A 22,705-nucleotide genomic window follows, 5' to 3' on the forward strand; every position below is an offset into this window, starting at 1 on the left:
TTAAAAAAAAAAAAAGTTTAAATCCAAGAGTTCATAATGAAACTAAAACACAAAACAAAATTAAAAAAAAAAAAAAAAAAAGCCTGGGGCGCCTGGGTGGCTCAGTCATTAGGTGTCTGCCTTTGGCTCGGGTCATGATCTTGGGGTCCTGGGATCAAGCCCTGCATTGAGCTCCCTGCTCCATGGGAAGCCTGCTTCTCCCTCTCCCGTTCCCCCTGCTTGTATTCCCTCTCTCGCTGTGTCTCTCTCTATCAAATAAATAAAATCTTAAAAAAAAAAAAAAAGCCCTAAACCCTCTCTTTGGTCATCTTTGAAGGATACTAGGAAACCACCTCATTATCTTTATTTTTTTTTTAAAGATTTTATTTATTTGACAGAGAGACAGCAAGAGAGGAAACATAAGCAAGGTGAGTGGGAGAGGGAGAAGCAGGCTTCCCGTGGAGCAGGGAGCTCGATGCAGGGCTCGATCCCAGGATCCCGGGATCATGACCTGAGCCGAAGGCAGACGCTTAACGACTGAGCCACCCAGGCGCCCCAGCCACCTCATAATCTTTAAAACTGGTGAATAAAGGGGCGCCTGGGTGGCTCAGTTGGTTAAGTGACTGCCTCTGGCTCAGGTCATGATCCTGGAGTCCCGGGATCAAGTCCCACATCGGGCTCCCTGCTTGGCGGGGAGTCTGCTTCTCCCTCTGACCCTCCCCCCTCTCTCATGCTCTCTCTCTCTAATAAATAAAATCTTAAAAAAAAAAAAAACTGGTGAATAAAATGAAAGAATTAAATCTTTATCTCTACTTTTTTCTATATGACTCGTATCTAGGGTTAGTAAAATAGATGTTTTCTTTATCCCAGGAAGGAATAATCTAATTAGAATATCACCATCACAAAACAACCACAAATGAATTAATGAAGATGGATCATTAATAGCTGATAACATTTCAAAAAGAGATAATTGTATATTATGTAAAGTGAGGTGTGTATCTATGTGTGTAAATCTGCCCTGTTAGGGAGGAATATTTTAACAAACATTGTTTAGAACTGCCTGTATAATGTGATAATAAAGAGCACACTAATTTATACCGGATTGTTTTACTGCTTTTAAATTCCCTAGAGGTAATGTATCCAGTTATTGTCTGTACTCTGGGCAGAGGCTCCCAATGCCTCCTACCCCCAACTTTGATGTATCATTGACCATAATCTATCAGAAGTACTCAAAACCACCTGTAAAATAGTTTCAGGATCAGTGGGTGATTGGAAATCAAACTTGAATTCACCTACAACTTACAGGAAATAAAAGGGATAGAGAACCATGCTAAAATAACAAAAACACAGTGAAGATGCAATCAGCAAAATCCAGTTTCTTCTAAGGAAATTATAAGATGGGGAGGCTCGTCCAAGAGATGGGAGGGAGAAGCTATAAATTAAAAGACTTGAGATAATCAATTGTAATCTGTGGACCTTATTTGAATGTATTTGTATCTCAATTCAAACTAAGTTAAAAAAAAAAAAGACATTTGGGGAAATGTTTTTTTTAAAAAAAGTATGTCTCTGATATTAGGAAATATTCAACAGATTTCTCTGAATTCTGGCTAAAAGTTTATCCTCATCCCTTCGAACTTAAAGAAAAGCTACAAAAGCCAATATAGAGAGAAAACAGATACAAGTTCAACAACATGTAAATTACAAAAAGAGAAAGCACAGAGAGACTTACCCACAGCTCCAAACATCAATGGCTGGTGTGTAACGCTCCTCTCCTAGCAAAAGTTCTGGAGGTCGGTACCATAGAGTGATGACTTTGTTTGTATAAGGGCGACTGAAATGTAAAAAACAACCATGACATAAATTTACAATAGCTTCTGATGAAAAAACACTTGTACAAGTAAATGCAAATAGAAATAGCTGCCAACTGAAAATGGGATTGTCAAAACAGGTCCATAGCAATCTAATAGTTCAAAAGTAAACTGGACAGAAGTAGGAGATGAAAAAATAATTTGCATTCCAATTTGGGTTGATTTATTTCAGTCTAAGGCTGATTCAATAATTTAGACAGAATTAACACATTTAGAAAATTAAGAAACTGAAATTATTGCAACTTGCAGAATACTAGAATATCCAAGAATAAAAAGGATTTTTTCCTTTTTTCACACATGTAATTTTGATGAATGCCTCACCTCTCTTCAGAGTTATAGAGCCGTGCAAGTCCAAAATCTGCTAGTTTGATTTGCCCACTGTAAAACAAAAAAAAAATTATTTTTATAAAAGTTAACAGTAGCTGCCTCCTAATTATACCTAAACAGTAATGCATGAATTTAGGAGTTAAAGGAATTACAAAAATGAATTTTAACCTATGCTCTCTTAGTTCTGTTCTTAATGGTCACTCTCCCAGATTAAGCCTCTTTTGACTACTTTGGTTTACAAAATCTTACGGTTTTCTTTTTTTTTTTTTTTTTTAAGATTTTATTTATTTGACAGAGAGAGACACAGTGAGAGAGGAAACACAAGCAGGGGGAGTGGGAGAGGGAGAAGCAGGCTTCCCCGCGGAGCAGGGAGCCCGATGTGGGGCTCGATCCCAGGACTCTGGGATCATGACCTGAGCCGAAGGCAGACGCTAAACGACTGAGCCACCCAGGCGCCCCTTTACAGTTTTCTTTTTTGACTACTACTGTGTTTTTGGATTTGACTCCTTAAATAAATATTTATTTTATTTCTTGGCAAACAACAGTCACTAAAAACTGCTAGATTAAATGCTTATTATTGGGGGAAATAATGAACTGTTCTAGGTATGAGAGATTTAAGAGGCCTAACAACCAAATCCAGTTTATAAACTTTAATTCTGGTTTGAACAGACTAGCTATACAAAAGACATTTTAACATAAGTGAAAAAATGTAAAATATGAACTGAGTGTTAGAAGATAATAGGTAATAATCTTCTGGAGCATTTAGGGTCAAACATAATGGTGTCTGTAATTTACTTTAAAATAACTCAAGCAGAAAAATTAAAAGGAAGCAAATATAATAAAATGTTACCTGTATATGTATTATTATATTCGTGTCTCAATTTTTTCTTATAATTTAACTTATTTTTTCATAATGAAAAGTAAACCACAATAATACCATGGCTATAGGAGATTTTTTCAAACAGGGAACATGGCTTTGACCTGAGCACATGATTTTTATGATGAATGAGGCCCCTTTTACCAACATATTGCCATCACTTCCTATACCATAAAGATATACAACTATGAACTTAGATGGGTTCTCAAACTTTAATAGGAAATAAGAATCACTTGGAAAGCTTATTAAAGGTTTCCTGGGCCTCATTCCCAGAGATGCAAGTCAGGTGGTCATGGCTCATGAACTTGCATTTTTTTTTTTTTTTTAAAGTAGGCTCCATGCCTGGCACGGAGCCCAACATGGGGCTTGAACTCAAGACTGTGAAATCAGGATCTGAGCTAATATCAAGAGTCAGACCCTTGGGGTGCCTGAGTTGCTCAGTGGGTTATGCATCTACCTTCGGCTCAGGTCATGATCTCAGGGTCCTGGGATCGAGTCCCGCATCAGGCTCCCTGCTCAGCAGGAAGCCTGCTTTTCCTTTTCCCTCTGCTGCTCCCCCCACTTGTGCTCTCTCTCTCTCCCTCTCAAAAAAATAAATAAAAATCTTAAAAAAAAAAAAGGGAAATCTATTTAAAAAAAGAGAGCCATTCAGGCGCCCCTGAACTTGCATTTTTTTTTTTTTAAGATTTTATTTATTTATTTGACAGAAAGAGACACAGCGAGAGAGGGAACACAAGCAGCAGGAGAGGGAGAGGGAGAAGCAGGCTTCCCGCTGAGCAGGGAGCCCAATGCGGGGCTTGATCCCAGGACCCTGGGATCATGACCTGAGCCGAAGGCAGACGCTTAACGACTGAGCCACCCAGGCGCCCCCTGAACTTGCATTTCTAACAAGCCCATAGATGATGCCAATTCTGTTGGTCCAAGAACCACATTTTTTTTTTTTTTTTAAAGATTCTATTCATTTGACAGAGAGAGAGAGAGAGACAGAGCACGCATACACGCGCACAAGCAGGGGGAACGGCAGGCAGCGGGACAGGGAGAAGCAGACTCCCTGCCGAGCAGGGAGCCGGATGCGGGGCCTGATCCCAGGACTCTGGGATCATGACCCAAGCTGAATGCAGACACTTAACTGACTGAGCCACCCAGGCACCCCTGAGAACCACACTTTTGAGCACCATGCCCTTAAAGGGATCACACCCATGTTTCACTCTGCTAAGCATTCTGTCCTTGATAGTGATGTCAAGTAATACTTTAATAAACTATAACACAAAATGTCAGAAAACTTTTTAAACTATTAACTATTTTGGATTAATCATATTTATCTAAATTCTTCACATTTATCACTTGTATTACTTCTTGGGTAATGAAAAGCCAGCTCACTCTTTTTTTAAGGTACTGGGGATATCTCAGGTACCTGATAGTGGAGATCAGACAGAAAAGTGAGACAGTAGAAAAAAAAGAGGCTATGCTAGGAGATGCTCCTCAAAGTATGAGCAATGGGACAAAATATTAAAACAAAGTAACTTGGGGCAGCTGGTGGCTCAGTTGGTTAAGCTTCTGCCTTCGGCTCAGGTCATGATCCCAGGGTCCTGGGACTGAGCCCCGCATTGGGCTCCTGCTCAGCGGGGAGTCTGCTTCTCCCTCTCTCCCTCTGCCCCTCCCCTCCGCTCATGTTCTTTCTCTCTCTCAAATAAATAAAATCTTTAATAAATAAATAAAACAAAGTAACTACTGGCAATACAGTTTTACATTAAACCAACCCTTATCATTCCTAGTAAAGATTATTGGGCACCTTATCCACTTGCCCCAACATCATGTCATTTTTATTTCAATTTACAAGCAAATTCTAAGAAAAGCAAAAAGAAAAGGACTAGCGAACTTGAGCCCTATAATGAGACATAAAGAGTTCCTCAAATTTCTCAGCATCTTCACTCTTAGAACCTGAGACGATCCAAGACTGAAGGCACAGAGGACTGAAAGTTAAAATGGCAAGAGATACATAGTTATGGAAAATTAGGCTAGACCTAAACATCACGAAGTATCTAGCATATTTCCTAATCTACCCTCTCATCTCTCAGTAAATGACCTTCTTCATTGAAAAGAGAAATCATAGGGCACCTGGATGGCTCAGTCAGTAAAGCATCTGCCTTTGGCTCACATCATGATCCCAGGGTCCTAGGATTCGGCTCCGCATCTGGCTCCCTGCTAAGCAGGGAGCCTGCTTCTCCCTCTCCTCCGCTTTCATACTGTCTCTTGCTATCTTTGTCTCGCTCTCAAATAAATAAATAAAATCTTTAAAAATTTTTAAAAAAGGAAAAAAAACAGGGTGCCTGGGTGGCTCAGTTGGTTGGGCGACTGCCTTCGGCTCAGGTCATGATCCTGGAGTCCCGGGATCGAGTCCCGCATCGGGCTCCCTGCTCAGCAGGGAGTCTGCTTCTCCCTCTGACCCTCCCCGCTCTCATGTGCTCTCTCTCTCTCTCTCATTCTCTCTCTCAAATAAATAAATAAAATCTTTAAAAAAAAAGGAAAAAAAACAAACAGAAATCATCAGATGGGAGCTACTTAACATCCTATCTTTTACCTATATAATCTTAACTGCATCTATAACCTTCCTTTCAGAGCGCCTGGGTGGCTCAGTTGGTTAAGTGTATGCCTTCGGCTTAGGTGGTGATTTCGGGGTCCTGGGATTGAGCCCTGCGTCAGGCTCTCTGCTCAGCGGGGAGTCAGCTTCTCCCTCTCACTCTCCCTCTGTGCTCTCTCTCAAATAAATAAATTCTTTAAAATATATATATTATATATATATATATATAGCCTTCCTTTCTTCTTTCAATTACAGAAAAAGTGTGTCAATCTCTCTTGTTCAAGGATAATCAATACCTATAATTGTGGCCATTACCACCTGTGGCCTTGATTCCATCTCCTCTAGAACTCTGGTCCTTTAAATTATTTTGGTTCTTTCTTGAATCTTAACTTCTCCCTATTTTCTTTTCCCTTACTATTTAAATATGCTCAAACCTCTGCAACCTTAAAAATAAAAATTAAAGACACACCTACCATCACCTTCCCATTAACTGTGCTACCCACCAACTTGCCACACATTGTCAATGCTGACCTTTTAATTTTCAGATTCCTTCTCAAGTCTTATCATCTGTCTGCATCACCTGACATATATGACCATCCCCTTCTTAAACCTGCCTTTTTTTTTTTTTTTTTTTTTAAAGATTTCTTTATTTATTTTAGAGAGAGAGAGTGTGAGCAGGGGAAGGGGCGGAAAGGGAGAGAATCTCACCCAGACTCTGCACTGAGTGTGGAGCCAGACACCAGGCTCAATCTCAGGACCCTGAGATCATGACCCGAGCCAAAACCAAGAGTCAGACGCTCAACCAACTGAGCCACCCAGGTGCCCCTAAACCTGTCTATTTTACATTCATGATCATTTCCTTATTTTCTCTGTATCTTTCTGACCATTCCCTTGGGTTCCATTTTCTGACACCTTTTCTCTGCTTGGTAACTCCTAAACTATACTGCTAGTTTGGAACTTCAATGTGACCATATGAGTATTAGATATCACTACCCTGGATATGCAACATCCATATCCAAAAGAGATTTACTCTCCACTCACCTATCCTGCTTTTCCTTCTATATTACCTATATTGACCATTATGCCACCCATCTAGTTAGTTTCTTAAGTCAGAAATCTGTGAGTTATCTTAAAAGTCCTTTCATTCATTCTCTACCATTCATTTACTCACCAAAGTCTATTGATCCACAGAGGTGATCCTGTCCATCTCTACTAGCAATGCCTTGGTTAGTTTAAACACTGACAATTTCTTATGGTATTCTTTTTTTTTTTTAATTAAAGATTTTATTTATTTATTTATTTATTTGACAGAGAGAAACACAGCGAGAGAGGGAACACAGGCAGGGGGAGTGGGAGAGGGAGAAGCGGGCTTCCTGAGGAGCAGGGAGCCCGACGTGGGGCTCAATCCCAGGACCCCTGAGCCGAAAGCAGACGCTTAACGACTGAGCCACCCAGGCGCCCCTCTTATGGTATTCTTAATAGGTCTCCCTGCCTCTAGTCTATACCCTATTAGAATGACCATTTATTGATTTTTCTAAAAGAGAAAACTAATTGTGTCTCTCCACCATCTAAAATGACTTAGTTTCATTTATACTTGTGTAATGAAGATAAAATGAACATCGGGGAGCCCAGCTCTGCTCTCCTCCCTCTCCCATCAACTGCTTTCACTTCCTTGTCCAGCTGAGGGCTCCTTACCATTTTCTCCAGGCCATCTCACCCAGAATCCTCTGTGTAAACAGAGCCAAATGGGCAAAAGCAGAGGCTGGATGGATCAGGTTAGATCATAAGACTCCTGCATCCTGCTTAGCAACCTGAAGAGGAAGTTCAGTTTAGTCTAGAACCTCATCAGCTTCCTGAATATGGGAAGTGAGGGACATGGAGGGGCCTGGACCCACTAGAAAGGTCACCAAGCAGGACTGCAGTTTATTCCCTGACCTGAGACATGCCCCCTGGAGAAGCAAAAGGAACCAAAAAAAGTATATGCTATAGACCAGAAAGTTGCAAGGTGACAGCCATCATTAAGTTCTTGAAGCATTACTACTATGGATGTAGATTAACCAAGCCCAGCTTTAATGAAAATTGTGGGTAACAGAGATGGTGACAGGAATAATCTTTTAACATCATGTTTTGTCTCACAAAAGTATTTAAGTATGAAATATAATAATTATATACATCATACAAAATAATTTAAAATAATGCATTAGCTGTATAATTTAAAAACAAAAATTAACCAAATTAACTGTATATTTATTTTTTTGAGAGAGAGCAAGCAAGCAGGGAGAGGGGCAGAGGGAGAGAATCCCAAGCCAACTCCACACTGAGCACAGAGCCAGATGCAGGGCTCGATCTCAGGACCCTGAGATCATGACCTGAGCTGAAATCAAGAGTCTGATGTCCAACTGACTGAATCATCCAGGTGCCCCTAATTGTATAATTTGAAAACAAAAAATTAACCAAACCAGCACCGCTCAATGGCTTTCACCTATAGACAGTATAAGCTCCTTAGCAAGATATATAAGATCCTTAAATTGGCTCCTTGTAACTATCCAGCTTCATATCATTATATGCTTCACTCTTCTTGCCCTAGTAATACTGACCCCTGTATACATTTTCCCAGATATTACATGTTAATTTTCATATTTATGTGATTTTGCCCATGTAATTTCTTTTGCTTAGAAATTTAACCCTCTGTTGTCAGTCTTTCTGATAAATTCCTATCCATTCATCAAAACTGCATCTTCCCAGATGCTCCCAGATTCAAGAAAAAAAAAAAAAAGGCGAGAATGGGTGAGGCTTAGGGGCACTTGGCTGGCTCAGTGGGTAGAGCATGAACTCTTGATTCTGGGGTTGTGAGTTCAGGCCGCATGATGGGTGTAGAAATTACTTAAAAAGCATGTGTGTGTCGGGGGGGAGGAGTGCTTAATAAATATTTACTGAATTGAGCGATTTATTTGTTTAGCTCCCCTATTAAACTCTGAGCTTTCTAATGACCAACTATCCCCTGCGAGACTTCCAGTGCTAAAACCAGAACAAGGGCACCCGGCTGGCTAAGTTGGTGGCGCATATTACTCTTTATCTTGGGGTCCTGGGTTCAAGCCTCATGCTGGGTGTAGAGATTACTTAAAAATAAAAAATCTTTAGGGGCACCTGGGTAGCTTAGTCGGTTAACTGCCCGACTCTTGATTTCAGCTCAAGTCATGATTTCAGTGTGTGAGATTGAGCCCTGTATCAGGCTCAGTGCTGGGCATGGAGCCTGCTTAAGATTCTCTCTCTGCCCCTTCCCCTCCCTGCTTGCTTGCTCTCTAAAAAAACAAAAACAAAAACAAACTTAAAATAAATAAAACCAGAACAGTCCCTGGGCAACTCAGGATAGTTGGTTACCTCACTCCACAAAGATGAGAAATAAGTCATAATCATTCTATAGCTCTCTCCAGATAATAGTATTTGTTAAATTGAACAGAAATGTATAAAACAATGGGTGAATCAGACAAAGATGGCTATAAACAGCCCAGTTACCTAAAGAACCAAACACTAGTATAACTTCAATAGTATCAGACCTGCTTTTTATTCGATAGGTAGGGCTATTTACCAAAGACTAGTATGCATAATACACCTGATATCACCAATGTAGTTTAGACAAATAGCCAGAAAGGAAGAAAGCAGATAAAAACTTCTGAAGATTTAGCACTGTTCATCACCAAATTCCTATCTGTTTACACTATTAAAACCTGGGGAGTAAGTGCTTGGCAGAAAGGTCAACCACCACCTACATCTGTGTTTACTCTGAAATTTGGTAACAGAAAAAGTCTCAAGAGCAGCTATAAGAGCAGGCATGTTTCTCCCCACTTAAACAAGGGAGAAATTACACTGAGAACTCAATGTGTGTTTTAATTTGCCAAGGACCACAATAACATTTACTAACTATGGCAAAAAAACTCTGAATATTCCTGCAGGATGTGATTCCCTAAATGTTTGCAATTAAAAAACCTTTACAATCCTACCTCTGTTAATTCCTTACCAACACTGAGTCTGAAGACTCTGCTCATCAGAGTACCCCATCATAAGATGTTCCTACAGTACAGTTATCATATGTATGTAAATGCAAGAAACTGCATCACTGGGTCTACCTATAACCCCAACTAACTAGCTGAAACTAATTGGGTCAGAAGAAAGGGAGAAAATGCTTAACCTCATTTGGTTACTATGTTACCTGTTGTTCAGCAAAATGTTAGAACACTTAATATCCCGATGCAGGAAATTCTTTTTGTGACAGTAATCCAATCCTTCCATTAGCTGTTTCATGAATGACTTGATATGGTCCTCAGAAAAGTGCACCAAACCAGATTCTAGCAGTCCCATTAAGTCATGGTCCATATACTCAAATACAAGGTAAAAGGCACCTATACAAAAATGAAAGAAAAAATTAAAAACAAGAGGAAAAGGATGCTGAAATGACAATGCCTCAAATTTTAATGTAATTTTGGAGTGGACTCTCTGAAACAACCACTTAATTTTATAGATGAAGAAACTGAAACTCAGAGTAGTTGAATAACTTGCCCTTTCTAATAATAAATAACAGAACTACTATTTTAATTAATCTTTTGACTCTTAACCCAGCGCTCTTCGGACTATTTACTTCTTGAGGAAAACAACTGCTCTGATCAAGATGTATTACTAGTCTTCTACAATCTGAGTTAGTTGGCAAATTACAAGCCTTGGGCCAAATCCAGGCTGCTGTTTGTCACTGTAAAACGAAGTTTTATTTGTTATAACCATGCCCATTTGTTACTATGCCATTATTGTCTATGGCTGCTTCTGTGTAAGTCTTTACCTCAGTTATATTTAATAGTACTCACATAATATGCCAAGCATAGCACAGTATATATAGTACAAATTATTGGTCAAATTCATAGTATTTAAGAATTGAAAGAAAGGTGAACCATCCAATTAAACTCCTTAAATTTAGAAGTAGATAAAAGGGTAAGTATGCTGAGAGAACTGTAAAAGATCTGAAATCCATGCTATCTTTCCACTTCAGCAGGGTGTATGATGACAAAGGCAAATACTGTTTTTTTGGGTTTTTTTGGGCAAATATTGTAACATAAGCAGTACTAGACCTAGATTAGACAATTATCTATCCAGTCTTAAAATTCTGTCTCCTACCAGCATAAGGGCAAGGATTCTTAATCTAGAGGGTAGGCTTCAAGGATTCTTTGAACTCCCTGAAATAGTATGCAATATTTTAAACACATAATATGCAACATTTTGAACTTATTTTTTTAAAGTATGGATCCGTAAGAATGTTTAAAGAGGTCCATAACCCCCCCCCCAAAATTAAGAACCACAGCATTAAAGGAATATCTTAGATTTAGCCAAGAGCTCAAATTAGTAAGAAAAACACCAAAACTGCAAAAGGTAAGTAGACACAGGACACAAAAGGACAACTCAAAGAAGAAAAAATAAGTGAAACTGATAAACATGGAAAAGAACTCAGAAGTAACAGAAGGAATGCAATCCAAAATAATATCATACTTCACCTATCAAAATGACAATTTTTTAAAAAGATGTACTCAATCTTAGGGAGGATAAAGTGGAATGGGCACTCACAGGTGGACATAAATAATTACTATATTAAAAGTAATCTAACATTAAATACAAAAATTCCTTTAACCAAATAATTCTACTTCTAAGAAACTATATTAATAAATCAAAATGCAAAGATTTATGAACAAAAATGTTCAAAGCAGATTATATTTTTTAAACTAGTAACTAATTGGGGCACTTGGGTGGCTCAGTCGGTAGAACATATGACTCTTGACCTTGGTGTCATGAGTTCATGTCCCACATTGGGTGTAGAGCTTGCTTTAAAAAATAATAATAATAGGGGCGCCAGGGTGACTCAGTTTAGCGTCTGACTCTTGATTTTGGCTCAGGTCATGACCTCAGGGTCCTGAGACTGAGCCCTGAGTTGTGATCCACGCTTAGCAAGGAGTCTGCTTGAGATTCTTTCCCTCTGCCTCTCCCTCTGTCTCTCCCACTGCTCGCGCAAATGCACTCTCTCACTAAAAATAAATCTTTAAAGATTTATCTATATATAAATAATAATAAAGAAAATAAACTGGTAACTAATTGCTCAAAAGAGACTTTTTTGAAGTAAATTTAGATTCATCTAAGCCTTACCCAGTCATTAAAACATGTTAATGACATAGCAAATTGCTTATGACAAATTATAAAACACTAAATATACTTTGATCTCAGTTATGCTAAAATAAATATAACATACATACAACACTTAGAAAAAAATACATCAAAATGATAATACTATAGTGGTTTTCTATGGATGGCGGTAGACTGGGATGGAGTGGGAGAGAAATGGTTGCTATTTTCTTTGTCTTACCCTTCCATATTTTCAATTTTGCCACAATGGGTATGCATCACATCCATTTATTCATCCATTTATTATTTTATGATTTTTTAAAAAAAGAATTTAAACAGTACATGGTAAACTATTTAAATAGTACAGAATGGGGGCGCCGGGATGGCTCAGTTGTTAAGCGTCTGCCTTTGGCTCAGGTCATGATCCCAGGGTCCTGGGATTGAGGCCTGCATTGGGCTCCCTGCTTGGCGGGAAACCTGCTTCTCCCTCTCCCACTCCCCCTGCTTGTGTTCCTGCTCTCGCTATCTCTCTGTGTCAAATAAATAAATAAAATCTTAAAAAAAAAAAAAGAAAAAAAGTTTAAAAAAAAATAAGTAGTACAGAATGGCAGAGGAAAAGTAAGCTCCACTCTAAAGGAAATTGTTTTCTTGTTTATCCTTAGAGAAACTACCAATACATTATACTATTCTTATAATCAGAAGAAGTTAAGAAATACCCAGAAGTATATCTAGTATTCTTAATTTTATTCTGGTCTAACTTCCATAAATGTATCTAACTACCGTTACAGAAGCAGAATTTCTTTTTATTTGCTTTATTTTATTTTATTTTTTTTTAAAGATTTTATTTATTTGACAGAGACACAGCGAGAGAGGGAACAGGAGCAGGGGGAGTGGGAGAGGGAGAAGCAGGCTTCCGTTGAGCAGGGAGACCGATGCGGGGCTCGATCCCAGGACCCTAGGATCATGACCTGAGCCAAAGGCAGATGCTTAATGACGGAGCCACCCAGGCGCCCTCTTTTTATTTGCTTTAAAACTACTTCTACCATTTAATAAAATTAAAAACAAGCAAAAACTACTTCTACTAAACTTGAGAAGTGCTACTCCCCTAGTGCTAATATCTTTAAGGGTCTATAAATAAGCCCAGCTTAACTTTATCCATTACCTTCCTAATTTTATGTACTTCAATTGTATTCTCTCTTAACATTCCAGACTATATTCACAGATGCCATTTCTTCACAAAAGAAATCTTCAGATTTGCTTTAAAAAAAGTAGGTTGAGGGGCACCTGGGTGGCTCAGTCGGTTAAGCCACTGCCTTCGGCTCGGGTCATGATCCCAGGGTCCTGGGATCGAGCCCCGCATCGGGCTCCCTGCTCAGCGGGGAGTCTGCTTCTCCCGTTCCCTCTGCCTGCCTCTCTGCCTACTTGTTCTCTCTCTCTCTGTCAAATAAATAAATAAAATCTTAAAAAAAAATAAAAAATAAAAAATAAAAATAAAAATAAAAAAAGTAGGTTGAATGACATATTTGGACTACTTCAAACATAAGTATGAATGAACAATTTTATCCCCCAAAGAGACAAAAGTTACAAACCCAGGAAAACAAACCAGTATTTGACCTGAAGATTGTTTTAGATCTATCTGCTTTGAATTCTAAACTGTGTAAGTGCAAAACTAAACTAAATATGGATGCATTATAAACAATAACCAGAAGGGACGATGTAAAAATGAGAGTAACTGTGGGCGTCTGGGTGACTCAGTTGGTTAAGTGTCTGACGCCTGATCTCAGCTCAGGTCTTGATCTCAGGGTCATGAGTTCAAGGCCCATGTTGGGCTCCATGCTGGGCGTGGAGCCTACTTTAAAAAAAAAAAAAAAAAATGAGAGTAACTGATAAATCTGGGTTTAATTTCCATTATTGTTGTTATAATTTGTAAAAAAAAAAAAAAAAGGAGAGAGACTTCAAAACTAACATCTTTTTTTTTTTTTTAAAGATTTTATTTACTTATTTGACAGAGAGAGACACAGCGAGAGGGAACACAAGCAGGGGGAGTGGGAGAGGCAGAAGCAGACTCCCCACGGAGAAGGGAGCCTGATGTGGGGCTCGATCCCAGGACCCCGGGATCATGACCTGAGCTGAAGGCAGACGCTTAACGACTGAGCCACCCAGGCATCCCCAAAACTAACATCTTAACTCTGGTATGGATTCAAGAAGTTGGTCAAACAGACAAGCTAAAAGAGGAAAATAAGATGTACCAATCTACCCTGTAGAAACATGATTCCTTGCTATTACCTTTGTCCTTCTTGAAATCCAGTGCATCTTGTTTATCTGTAACAATTTCCTTCATGTTAACAACGCTTCGGTGGATTAGCTGACGAAGGATTTTGATCTCACGAATGGCTGTGATTGGGAAGCCCTCCTTCTCATTGTCCAGTCTCACCTTTTTCAGGGCCACTAGCTCTCCTGTTACAATAAATTCAAACTGTTACATTATCAATTAGCGTATTTTGGCCACCATCATGAACCAGCCAATATATGCCCAGAGTTGCTCTGAAAGACAGATCTAGCTTACTTTAATGCTATATGCCAGATACTTTTATACTTTAAAAAACCAAACCAAACCCATGTTCCCTTTCTTGCCTTTGATTTCTTTTTAAGACTTGCATTTCTTAATTCAGTATTCAGTTAGGCCTAAAAATTTTGAATTATTAAAATATGCCAATAATCCAACTACTTCATTTTATCTTTAAGGACTACACCTTACCAAACAAAGAGCAACTTATAAATTTTATTTTTACTCTCTCTTAAATTCCCAGCAAGCTTATTATAAAATATTTACAATGGACAACAGATAAAGTGGAAGATTTTTAAACAGTAATAATTATACTATTCTTTTGGAAAATTTTAGTATTTCAGTAACTTTTGGAAACCAAATTAAAACTCGAAATTCACTTTGCTAAGTCTACTTTAGCATTAGTACTGCTAAATTTTTAAACTTCTGACATCTAGAATTTTGTGGCAATATTTACCTGTGTCTTTGTCCTTGGCTTTATATACTTGGCCATAGGTTCCCTCTCCAATAATCCCAATAATGTCAAACTTGTCTACACAGCGTTTTCCCCAGTCACTTTCTGTTTGTCTTCTTTCTCCATAACGAGGACAACAAATTCTAAAAAAGGCAAAACAAAAGAGCCCCCGCAAAACAAACCAAAAAAAGTTATTTTAAAAACTTAAGCCTATTCAAAGAAGAAAACAGAATTCTTTTATGATGATTCTCTGGCCCATGAATCTTCTATGAATTTCTTTATTAAAAAGGCAGGAATCAAATGATATGAAATAAATGGCCTCTCACAGTGGCTAAGATAGATTTTTTGCTTCAGGAAGGCTAAGATCAAATAATAGATTTGCTAAAAAAAAAAAAAAAAATAAATAAATAAAATAATAGATTTGCTGCTTACTTTCTTTTTTTTGTTTTTTAAGGTTTTTATTTATTTATCTGACAGAGAGAGAGGGAACACAAGCAGGGGGAGTGGGAGAGGGAGAAGCAAGCTTCCCGCAGAGCAGGGAGCCCGATGTGGGGCTCGATCCCAGGATGCTGGGATCATGACCCAAGCCGTAGGCAGACGCTTAACAACTGAGCCACCCAGGCGCCCTGCTGCTTACTTTCTAATCTCTCTTTAGTACTGGCTTCCTCACCTACTGAATCAGAAAAGAATCCCTACATCATAGGGCTACTATTAAAATATAAAACATTGACAATACGATGTACTCAATAAATGGTAACTATTTTTCTTATTAAGAGAGGAATGTTCGGGTGCCTGGCTGGCCCAGTTGGTAGAGGACGCAACTCTTAATCTCAGGGTCGTGAGTTTAAGCCCCACGGTGGGCGTGGAGCCTAGTTTAAAAAAAAAGAGAGAGAAACGCTAACAATCTACTGCTAACGGTAGATCAAACCCAGATTCTACTACATTTATCGCATGGCAATTTATGTGGTTTAAGAAAAAACATCCCACGTCTATTAATTTTTCATTTATGTGTACATGGTTGATACACCCTGAATAAAAGAGCTTTTTTTCTTTTTTAATATTCTAAGTATCAAACTCAAAAGATACAATGGGATCAATGTTCATGGTATATCTGAATTTGGGAAATCATTGCTTTTCTAAAAACAGTAGGTATCTGGGGGTGCAGATGAACAGGTCTCCCAGAAAGGCCTTTATCCATTAATATAAAAGATACACATTAGGCCCGATTTTATATAATCCTACCAGTGTAGGTTGTGGAAGAAAGTGTGAGATTTAGGCCCAAAAGTAAGGAAGGAAGCTGTCCCTCCAAGGGCACCTGGATGGCTCAGTCGGTTAAGGGTCAGACTTGGTTTAGCTCAGGTCATGATCTCAGGAGTCGTAGGATGGAGCCCCGGGTCGGGCCCCACACTCAGTGCAGAGTCTGTTGGAGGTTCTCTTCTCTCTCTCCTTCCCCCTCTGCCCCCCTTCCCCCGCTCATTCTCTCTTAAATAAAATAAAATAAAATATCCCTCTAAAAACTCACTTTGGTCTCTTTTTATATGGTTGCTGAGGTGGTGTAACTGCCTTTGGTTCTGGAGAGTCTGGGGGAGATGGATCCCCACCAGGAAGTTCTGGAGGGAGAGGGAGGTCCGTGAGTAAGTGACGTGGCCTTTGTTCCTTCTCTTTCTTTACAGGTTTTGAAGGTGGAGTTTCTTTTGGACTAAATAATAGAGGAAGAGAAGAAAAAGATCATAATTACTTAAAAAAATATGAAAATAAAACTTTTCAAAGCTTATTAATGTCTGGCTATCAAAAGATTATAAAGATTTTTCTTTTAAGAGATAAAACCCTATAATATAAGGAACTGAAGTTTATCACAGTCAAAGATACTTGGGATTTCACAAAAAGAAATCCATAGTATATAAAACAAAAAATTTGTGATATTACTTGTAGATCCTATAACAAACTTTTTTAACGTTTTTCCTAAGATTCTACTGTAATTTTACTGAGATGAAATAAAATACAGGAAGTAATCACCTTAAATTCCCAAAGTACCACTGCAACTCATGGAGTCACCAAATCTATTCTATATATTTTGACCAGCATAAGGAATGAAAGTTCAACAATGTAATGCTACTATGTTATAGACGATGTAGACAGAACTTGGAAAACGAAATAGTATTTCAGTTTTGTAAAAAAAAAAAAAAAAAAAAAAAAAAGTTAAATTGGACATCAAAATTAGTGAATATACTGAGCTATTCTATTGGTTTGGAAGCAAAAGGCCAAATGGATAAATAATTTTCAAACTAAAAATCTAAGAAGAGAGTCCAGTAAACTATTTCAGAATCATTAAAGCAACTGGTAGCAGGCCTCTCATGATAATCAACAAAATGGTGGGGGGAAGAGGGGGCAGGGAGAAAGGATGTCTTTTCTGGAATAGATTAGGAAAGTCAGTGTACAGTTCCAATTTTTTAACCATCTCAATTTATTTATAAGAAAAGATTTTGTGTTATGCATGTCCTCAAAAAAGAGAACATACTAATTCATGCCTACAAATAAAACCATGCTAGATAATAAGTCTTTTCTATTCTATCACAGTATCAGAAGCCTGAAAACAAGCTGAGAATCCTCCTAACCACAGAAGGAGCTTCCTCCACTTTTTTTAATAAGTGGTTACAAAAACATGTATTCTTTCACGAATATTTCCATAAAACCATAAAGATCTATCCTTTGCAATCTATCTTTTTAAAGATTGCATATAAAAACACAATCACAAAAGTATAACTTTCTACCAATTTTCATCATTTTAATCTCTTGTAAATCAGGCAGAAAAGAATCTAGATTAGTTTGTGTATATCAACCAGAACTAGGATGGTCATGGTCAACCAGAACTAGGAAAGGCAAAATGATCATCTGAAACTTTCTGTTCAATAACTGATAGAGATGAATACACAACATTATTATAATTAGAACTAAGATTTTTCTACCCTGGGAACAAAGCCATTTACCAGAAAACTCTTCAGGCAGGACACAATACAGATTTTAAATTTCCCCAATTTTTGGGCGCCTGGGTGGCTCAGTCGTTAAGCATCTGCCTTCGGCTCAGGTCATGATCCCAGACTCCTGGGATCGAGCCCCGCATCAGGGGCTGTCTCTCTGTCAAATAAATAAATAAAATCTTTTTTTTTTTTTTTTTTAAAGATTTTATTTATTTCACAGAGAGAGACACAGTGAGAGAGGGAACACAAGCAGGGGGAGTGAGAGAGGGAGAAGCAGGCCTCCCACGGAGCAGGGAGCCCGATGCGGGGCTAGATCCCAGGACCCTGGGACCATGACCTGAGCCGAAGACAGACACTTAACGACTAAGCCACCCAGGCGCCCCAATAGATAAAATCTTTAAAAAAATAAATAAATTTCCCCAATTTTTAAGACATTCAGGGAATGAAAATTCCCAATTTTTCAACTACTAATGTCAGAATACTCTTTATAAATTTTAATTCTTCATGATTCAGAAATAGATTACTTCTTGGTTATGCTTCACTAGAAGTATCTGAATTTTCTCACCATCACTTCATATAAGTTCAGTCTATGTTTTATATTTAGGTCTTGTTTTCTCCACGGTTGGCTTTACAGGTTCATGTTCAGTTCGCTACTATGAAAATGTACATTGCTTCTGAAAAATTACATGTTTAGCATGTTTATTTCATAAAGCATGAATGTTTGCTATGTACTACCAGTTCAGGGCATACAAGTTGAATACAGGTCAAATCCTATTTCAACAAATTCCAATGTACCAAAAATCATGGAATAATGATGACTCATAAAATTGCAACGCTTAACATTATGGTCTTTAGCCTTCAGTATACAGCACTCGGTAACTAATCTATTCCTCTATACAGTGCAGAGGACATATGGTACAGAGGGTCTAACACTGGAGAGCAGATATTGAACATCTAAGTCATTGTTATGAAGATTCAGTACCAGGAAGTGCTGATCTTGCCAATATCAGTATTTCCTGGTTCCCCATTTATGCCTGTAGTTGGGTTCACATATGGTGAGTAGTTGCATAAATGCTCATGTATAATAATTTTCTTACAAAAAAAGTTGCCAAGCTCCATGACTGCTCAAATTTTAAAATCTATATAGTCTCTTGGAATTTATGATGATGGGATTTAATCTATATAGTATCAATACCACTGATAAGAAGTCTTTACTGTTAATAAAGAATATAAATTTACATATCAATTATTTAAAAAGATTTCCTAATATTTTTCACAATTTAATAGCATAAACTACTTTAAATATGATCATTTATCCCTTTCCCCTTTTTAAAGCAGGTTGCTTAAAAAGTGATTTACTTTTACAAACTTCTAATAAAAATTTGAGCTGAATACATTAGAAATGAGAACTAAGCATTCCATTAGCAAAATTCTAAATCAAATTTGAATGCTCACAAAGATCCTTTCTTTTCTGTAAGAGCTCAGTACTTTAAAGATAAAGCCTTTAAAAATAATACAGACTCTACTTAAGTCTGATAAAATCCAAATGAAGCAGGTCACCAAAAAAACTGATCGGAAATGAAGATTTTATTATTATTTTTTTTTTTTTAAAGATTTTATTTATTCGACAGAGAGAGACACAGCGAGAGCGGGAACACAAGTAGGGGGAGTGGGAGAGGGAGAAGCAGGCCTCCCGCGGAGCAGGGAGCCCGATGTGGGGCTCGATCCCAGGACCCTGGGATCATGACCTGAGCCGAAGGCAGACGCTTAACAACTGAGCCACCCAGGTGCCCCTATTATTTATTTTTTTTGAAAGATTTTATCTATTTGACAGAGAGAGACAGCGAGAGAGGGAGCACAAGCAGGGGCAGTGGGAGAGAGAGAAGCAGGCCTCTGGTGGAGCAGGGAGTCCGATGTGGGGCTCGATCTCAGGACCCCGGGATCATGACCTGAGCTGAAGGCAGACGCTTAATGACTGAGCCTCCCAGGCACCCCTATTTTATTATTATTATTAAGTAAGCTCTACACCCATAGTGGGGCTTGAACTCACAACCCTGAGATCAAGAGTTGCATGCTCTACCAACTGAGCCAGCCATGTGCCCTGGAAACAAAGATTTTAAAAACCCTATGTGGTTAACTGAAATTTTATTTATCTGAAGTAGGCTCCATGTCCAACGTGGGGCTTGAACTCACGACCCTGAAATTGAGAGTTGAGAGTTGCATCTTTACTGACTGAGCCAGCCAGGCACCCCGGTTAACTGAAATTTTAAAAAAGAGTATACAGATGATCTTCTTTTTTAAATTGTATTTATTTGACAGAGAGAGACACAGCGAGAGAAGGAACACTAACGGGGGAGTGGGGGAGGGAGAAGCAGGATTCCTGCAGAGCCCGGGAGCCCTGCGGGAGCCCGATGTGGGGCTCGATCCCAGGACCCCAGGACCACAACCCGAGCCGAAGGCAGACGCCTAATGACTGAGCCACCCAGGCGCCCCATACAGATGTTCTCCTTAAGAGCAGGTGATCCCCAGGGCATCTGGGTGGCTCAGTGGGTTAAGCGTCTGACTTTGGCTCAGGTCATAATCTCAGGGGTCCTGGGGTGGAGCCTTGCTCAGTGGGGAGTCCGCTTGTCCCTCTACCTCTGCCTCTCCTCCCACTCTTGCTCTCTCAAATAAATAAATAACATCTTAAAAAAAAAAGCAGGCGATCCCCATGAATAGCTATGTTCATGAAGAATGTACTAAGAATCATGAAGAATGGATAGTTTAGCAGCCTTCATTTCTTGAAACAGAACTGCAGACCACGAATTAGGCTTTTGCAATACCATTAGTTAAATTCACTCCTGCATTTGATACCTGGATTAATACACTCCTGGCCCTATATATACCTTTGAAAGAAGTTTCATTCTATTCCCAAAGGGACTTTAAAAGAAGACAAATCATCTGATACAAGCTTTACATCATCCATGTGCCAACAGAATTAACTACATTCCCAGTGTCATTTCACACAAGCCCTGATCCTGTCTCCTTCACTAGTCTTACTCATTCAAATAAGCAATATTTACTGATCACATTCTGTGTTCTGTTTAAAGCACTGTAGGCAACAGAAAGATGTATAAATCACATTCTCAACAATTAAGCTGCTGCAATCTCACATGAGAAGATCAAGAATATAAATGAATTCCGTATGCAACTTTCAGATTTCTTCCTGAAAAGTTTTCTTACATAAAAATTATTTTTCATGTGAAAAACAGGTGCAGCTGGTATGATACATGGATAGCGTGGCACCAAAAAAAAAAAAAAAAAATTAAAGACGAAAACAAAAACCATCTTGAATTTAAAATACATAGTGAAATGGGGTGCCTGGCTGGCTCAGTCATTAAGTGTCTGCCTTCAGCTCAGGTCATGATCCCAGGATCCAGGGATCGAGCCCCGCGTCGGGCTCCCTGCTCTGCAGGAAGCCTGCTTCTCCCTCTCCCACTCCCTCTGCTTGTGTTCCCTCTCTCGCTGTGTCTCTCTGTCAAATAAATAAATAAAATCTTAAAAAAAAAATAGTGAGAAACTAAAATTGTGGAGGATATCTTCATTTCCATTTTTCTGCCTTTAATAATTTGTTTATATTTATGTGAAAAACTAATAATAATCATACATTTAAAAATAATTACATTGGTGCTCGCTTCAGCAGCACATATACTGAAATCGGAACAAGACAGAGATGATTAGCATGGCTCCTGTGCGAGGATGACAAGCAGATTTGTGAAGCATTCCAAAATTTTGCAGATAAGGTCCTTTACCTTTGATCCTCATCCTAAGTCCCATCCACAGAGATAACCATTATTATCAGCTTAATATATATCTTTTTCGGGGTGCCTGGGTGGCTCAGTTGGTTAAGTGACTGCCTTCGGCTCAGGTCATGATCCTGGAGTCCTGGATCGAGTCCTGCATCGGGCTCCCTGCTCGGCAGGCAGTCTGCTTCTCCCTCTGACCCTCCTCCCTCTCATGTGCTCTCTCTCTCAAATAAATAAAATCTTTAAAAAAAAAAAAAATCAGTAAGAAGTTTTTTGGGTGATTAAGGTATTGTGATTCTTTAGGAAAATGTTCTTAGTGTTAGAAGAGACATGCTAAAGTATTCAGAAGTGGGGTGCCTGGGTGGCTCAGTCGTTAAGCATCTGCCTTCAGCTCAGGTCATGATCCCAGGGTCCTGGGATCGAGCCCCACATCGGGCTCCCTGCTAGCCAGGAAGCCTGCTTCTCCCTCTCCCTCTCCCGCTGCTTGTGTTCCTGCTCTCGCTGTCTCTCTCTCTGCCAAATAAATAAAATCCTTAAAAAAAAAAAATAAAGTATTCAGAAGTCAAGTGTCATGATATATAAAATAAAAGCAAATGTGGCAAAAAGTTAACTGGTAAATCTTGGTGAAGAGTATAAAGAAGTTAATTATATTATTCTTTCATTTTTTTCTATGGCTATTAAAATTTTCAACATGGGGTGCCTGGCTGACTCAGTTAGTGGAGCATACAACTCTTGATCTCAGGGTCATGGGTTTGAGCCGCACACTGGGTGTAGGGATTACTTAAAAATAAAAAAAATCTTGGGGTGCCTGGCTGGCTTGGTCAGTTAAGCGGCTGCCTTTGGCTCAGACCATGATCCTAGGGTCCTGGGATTCAGGCCCACAGTGAACTCCCTGCTCAGCAGAGAGTCTGCTTTTCCCTCTCGCTCTGCCCCTCCGCTATTTGTGCTTTCTCTCTCCCAAATAAATAAAATCTTAAAAAAAGAAAAAGTCTAAAAAGAAAAAGAAAAAAAAGAATTTTTCAACATAAAACTTTAGGGAGAAAAGCACCATTGATTTTTAAAAACTTGAACCAAAAGTTAGCTTTATCAAATAAACTTATGAACAAAAAGGGTTACTAGGCCTCAATTTGTAAT

At 38.8% G+C, this 22,705-nt stretch overlaps 1 protein-coding gene and 1 non-coding gene across 9 annotated transcripts in view; one reads left to right on the plus strand and one right to left on the minus strand.

Moving 5' to 3' along the window:
- The window catches only part of CDK12 (cyclin dependent kinase 12), a 74,343-nt gene that overhangs the window by 44,399 nt on the left and 7,239 nt on the right, over window positions 1-22,705 (minus strand). For all 8 annotated transcript variants that reach the window (XR_004302315.1, XR_004302318.1, XR_004302317.1 and 5 more), the window contains exons 3-8: window positions 16,331-16,507; window positions 14,812-14,951; window positions 14,075-14,245; window positions 9,843-10,032; window positions 2,169-2,225; window positions 1,709-1,810 (exon numbers count right to left, since the gene is read on the minus strand). Coding sequence is in view for 3 of the 8 variants with exons in the window: in XM_032428529.1 (XP_032284420.1) it covers window positions 1,709-1,810; window positions 2,169-2,225; window positions 9,843-10,032; window positions 14,075-14,245; window positions 14,812-14,951; window positions 16,331-16,507 (837 nt within the window). In the remaining 5 variants the exon portion in view is untranslated. The remainder of the gene's footprint in view (window positions 1-1,708; window positions 1,811-2,168; window positions 2,226-9,842; window positions 10,033-14,074; window positions 14,246-14,811; window positions 14,952-16,330; window positions 16,508-22,705) is intronic.
- LOC116647765 lies at window positions 21,453-21,559 on the plus strand. Its single transcript, XR_004302373.1, has one exon. It is a non-coding gene; the product is annotated as a U6 spliceosomal RNA (small nuclear RNA).

This window comes from Phoca vitulina, unplaced genomic scaffold (assembly GCF_004348235.1).
Source record: "Phoca vitulina isolate PV1807 unplaced genomic scaffold, GSC_HSeal_1.0 scaffold40, whole genome shotgun sequence".
NCBI lineage: Eukaryota > Metazoa > Chordata > Mammalia > Carnivora > Phocidae > Phoca > Phoca vitulina.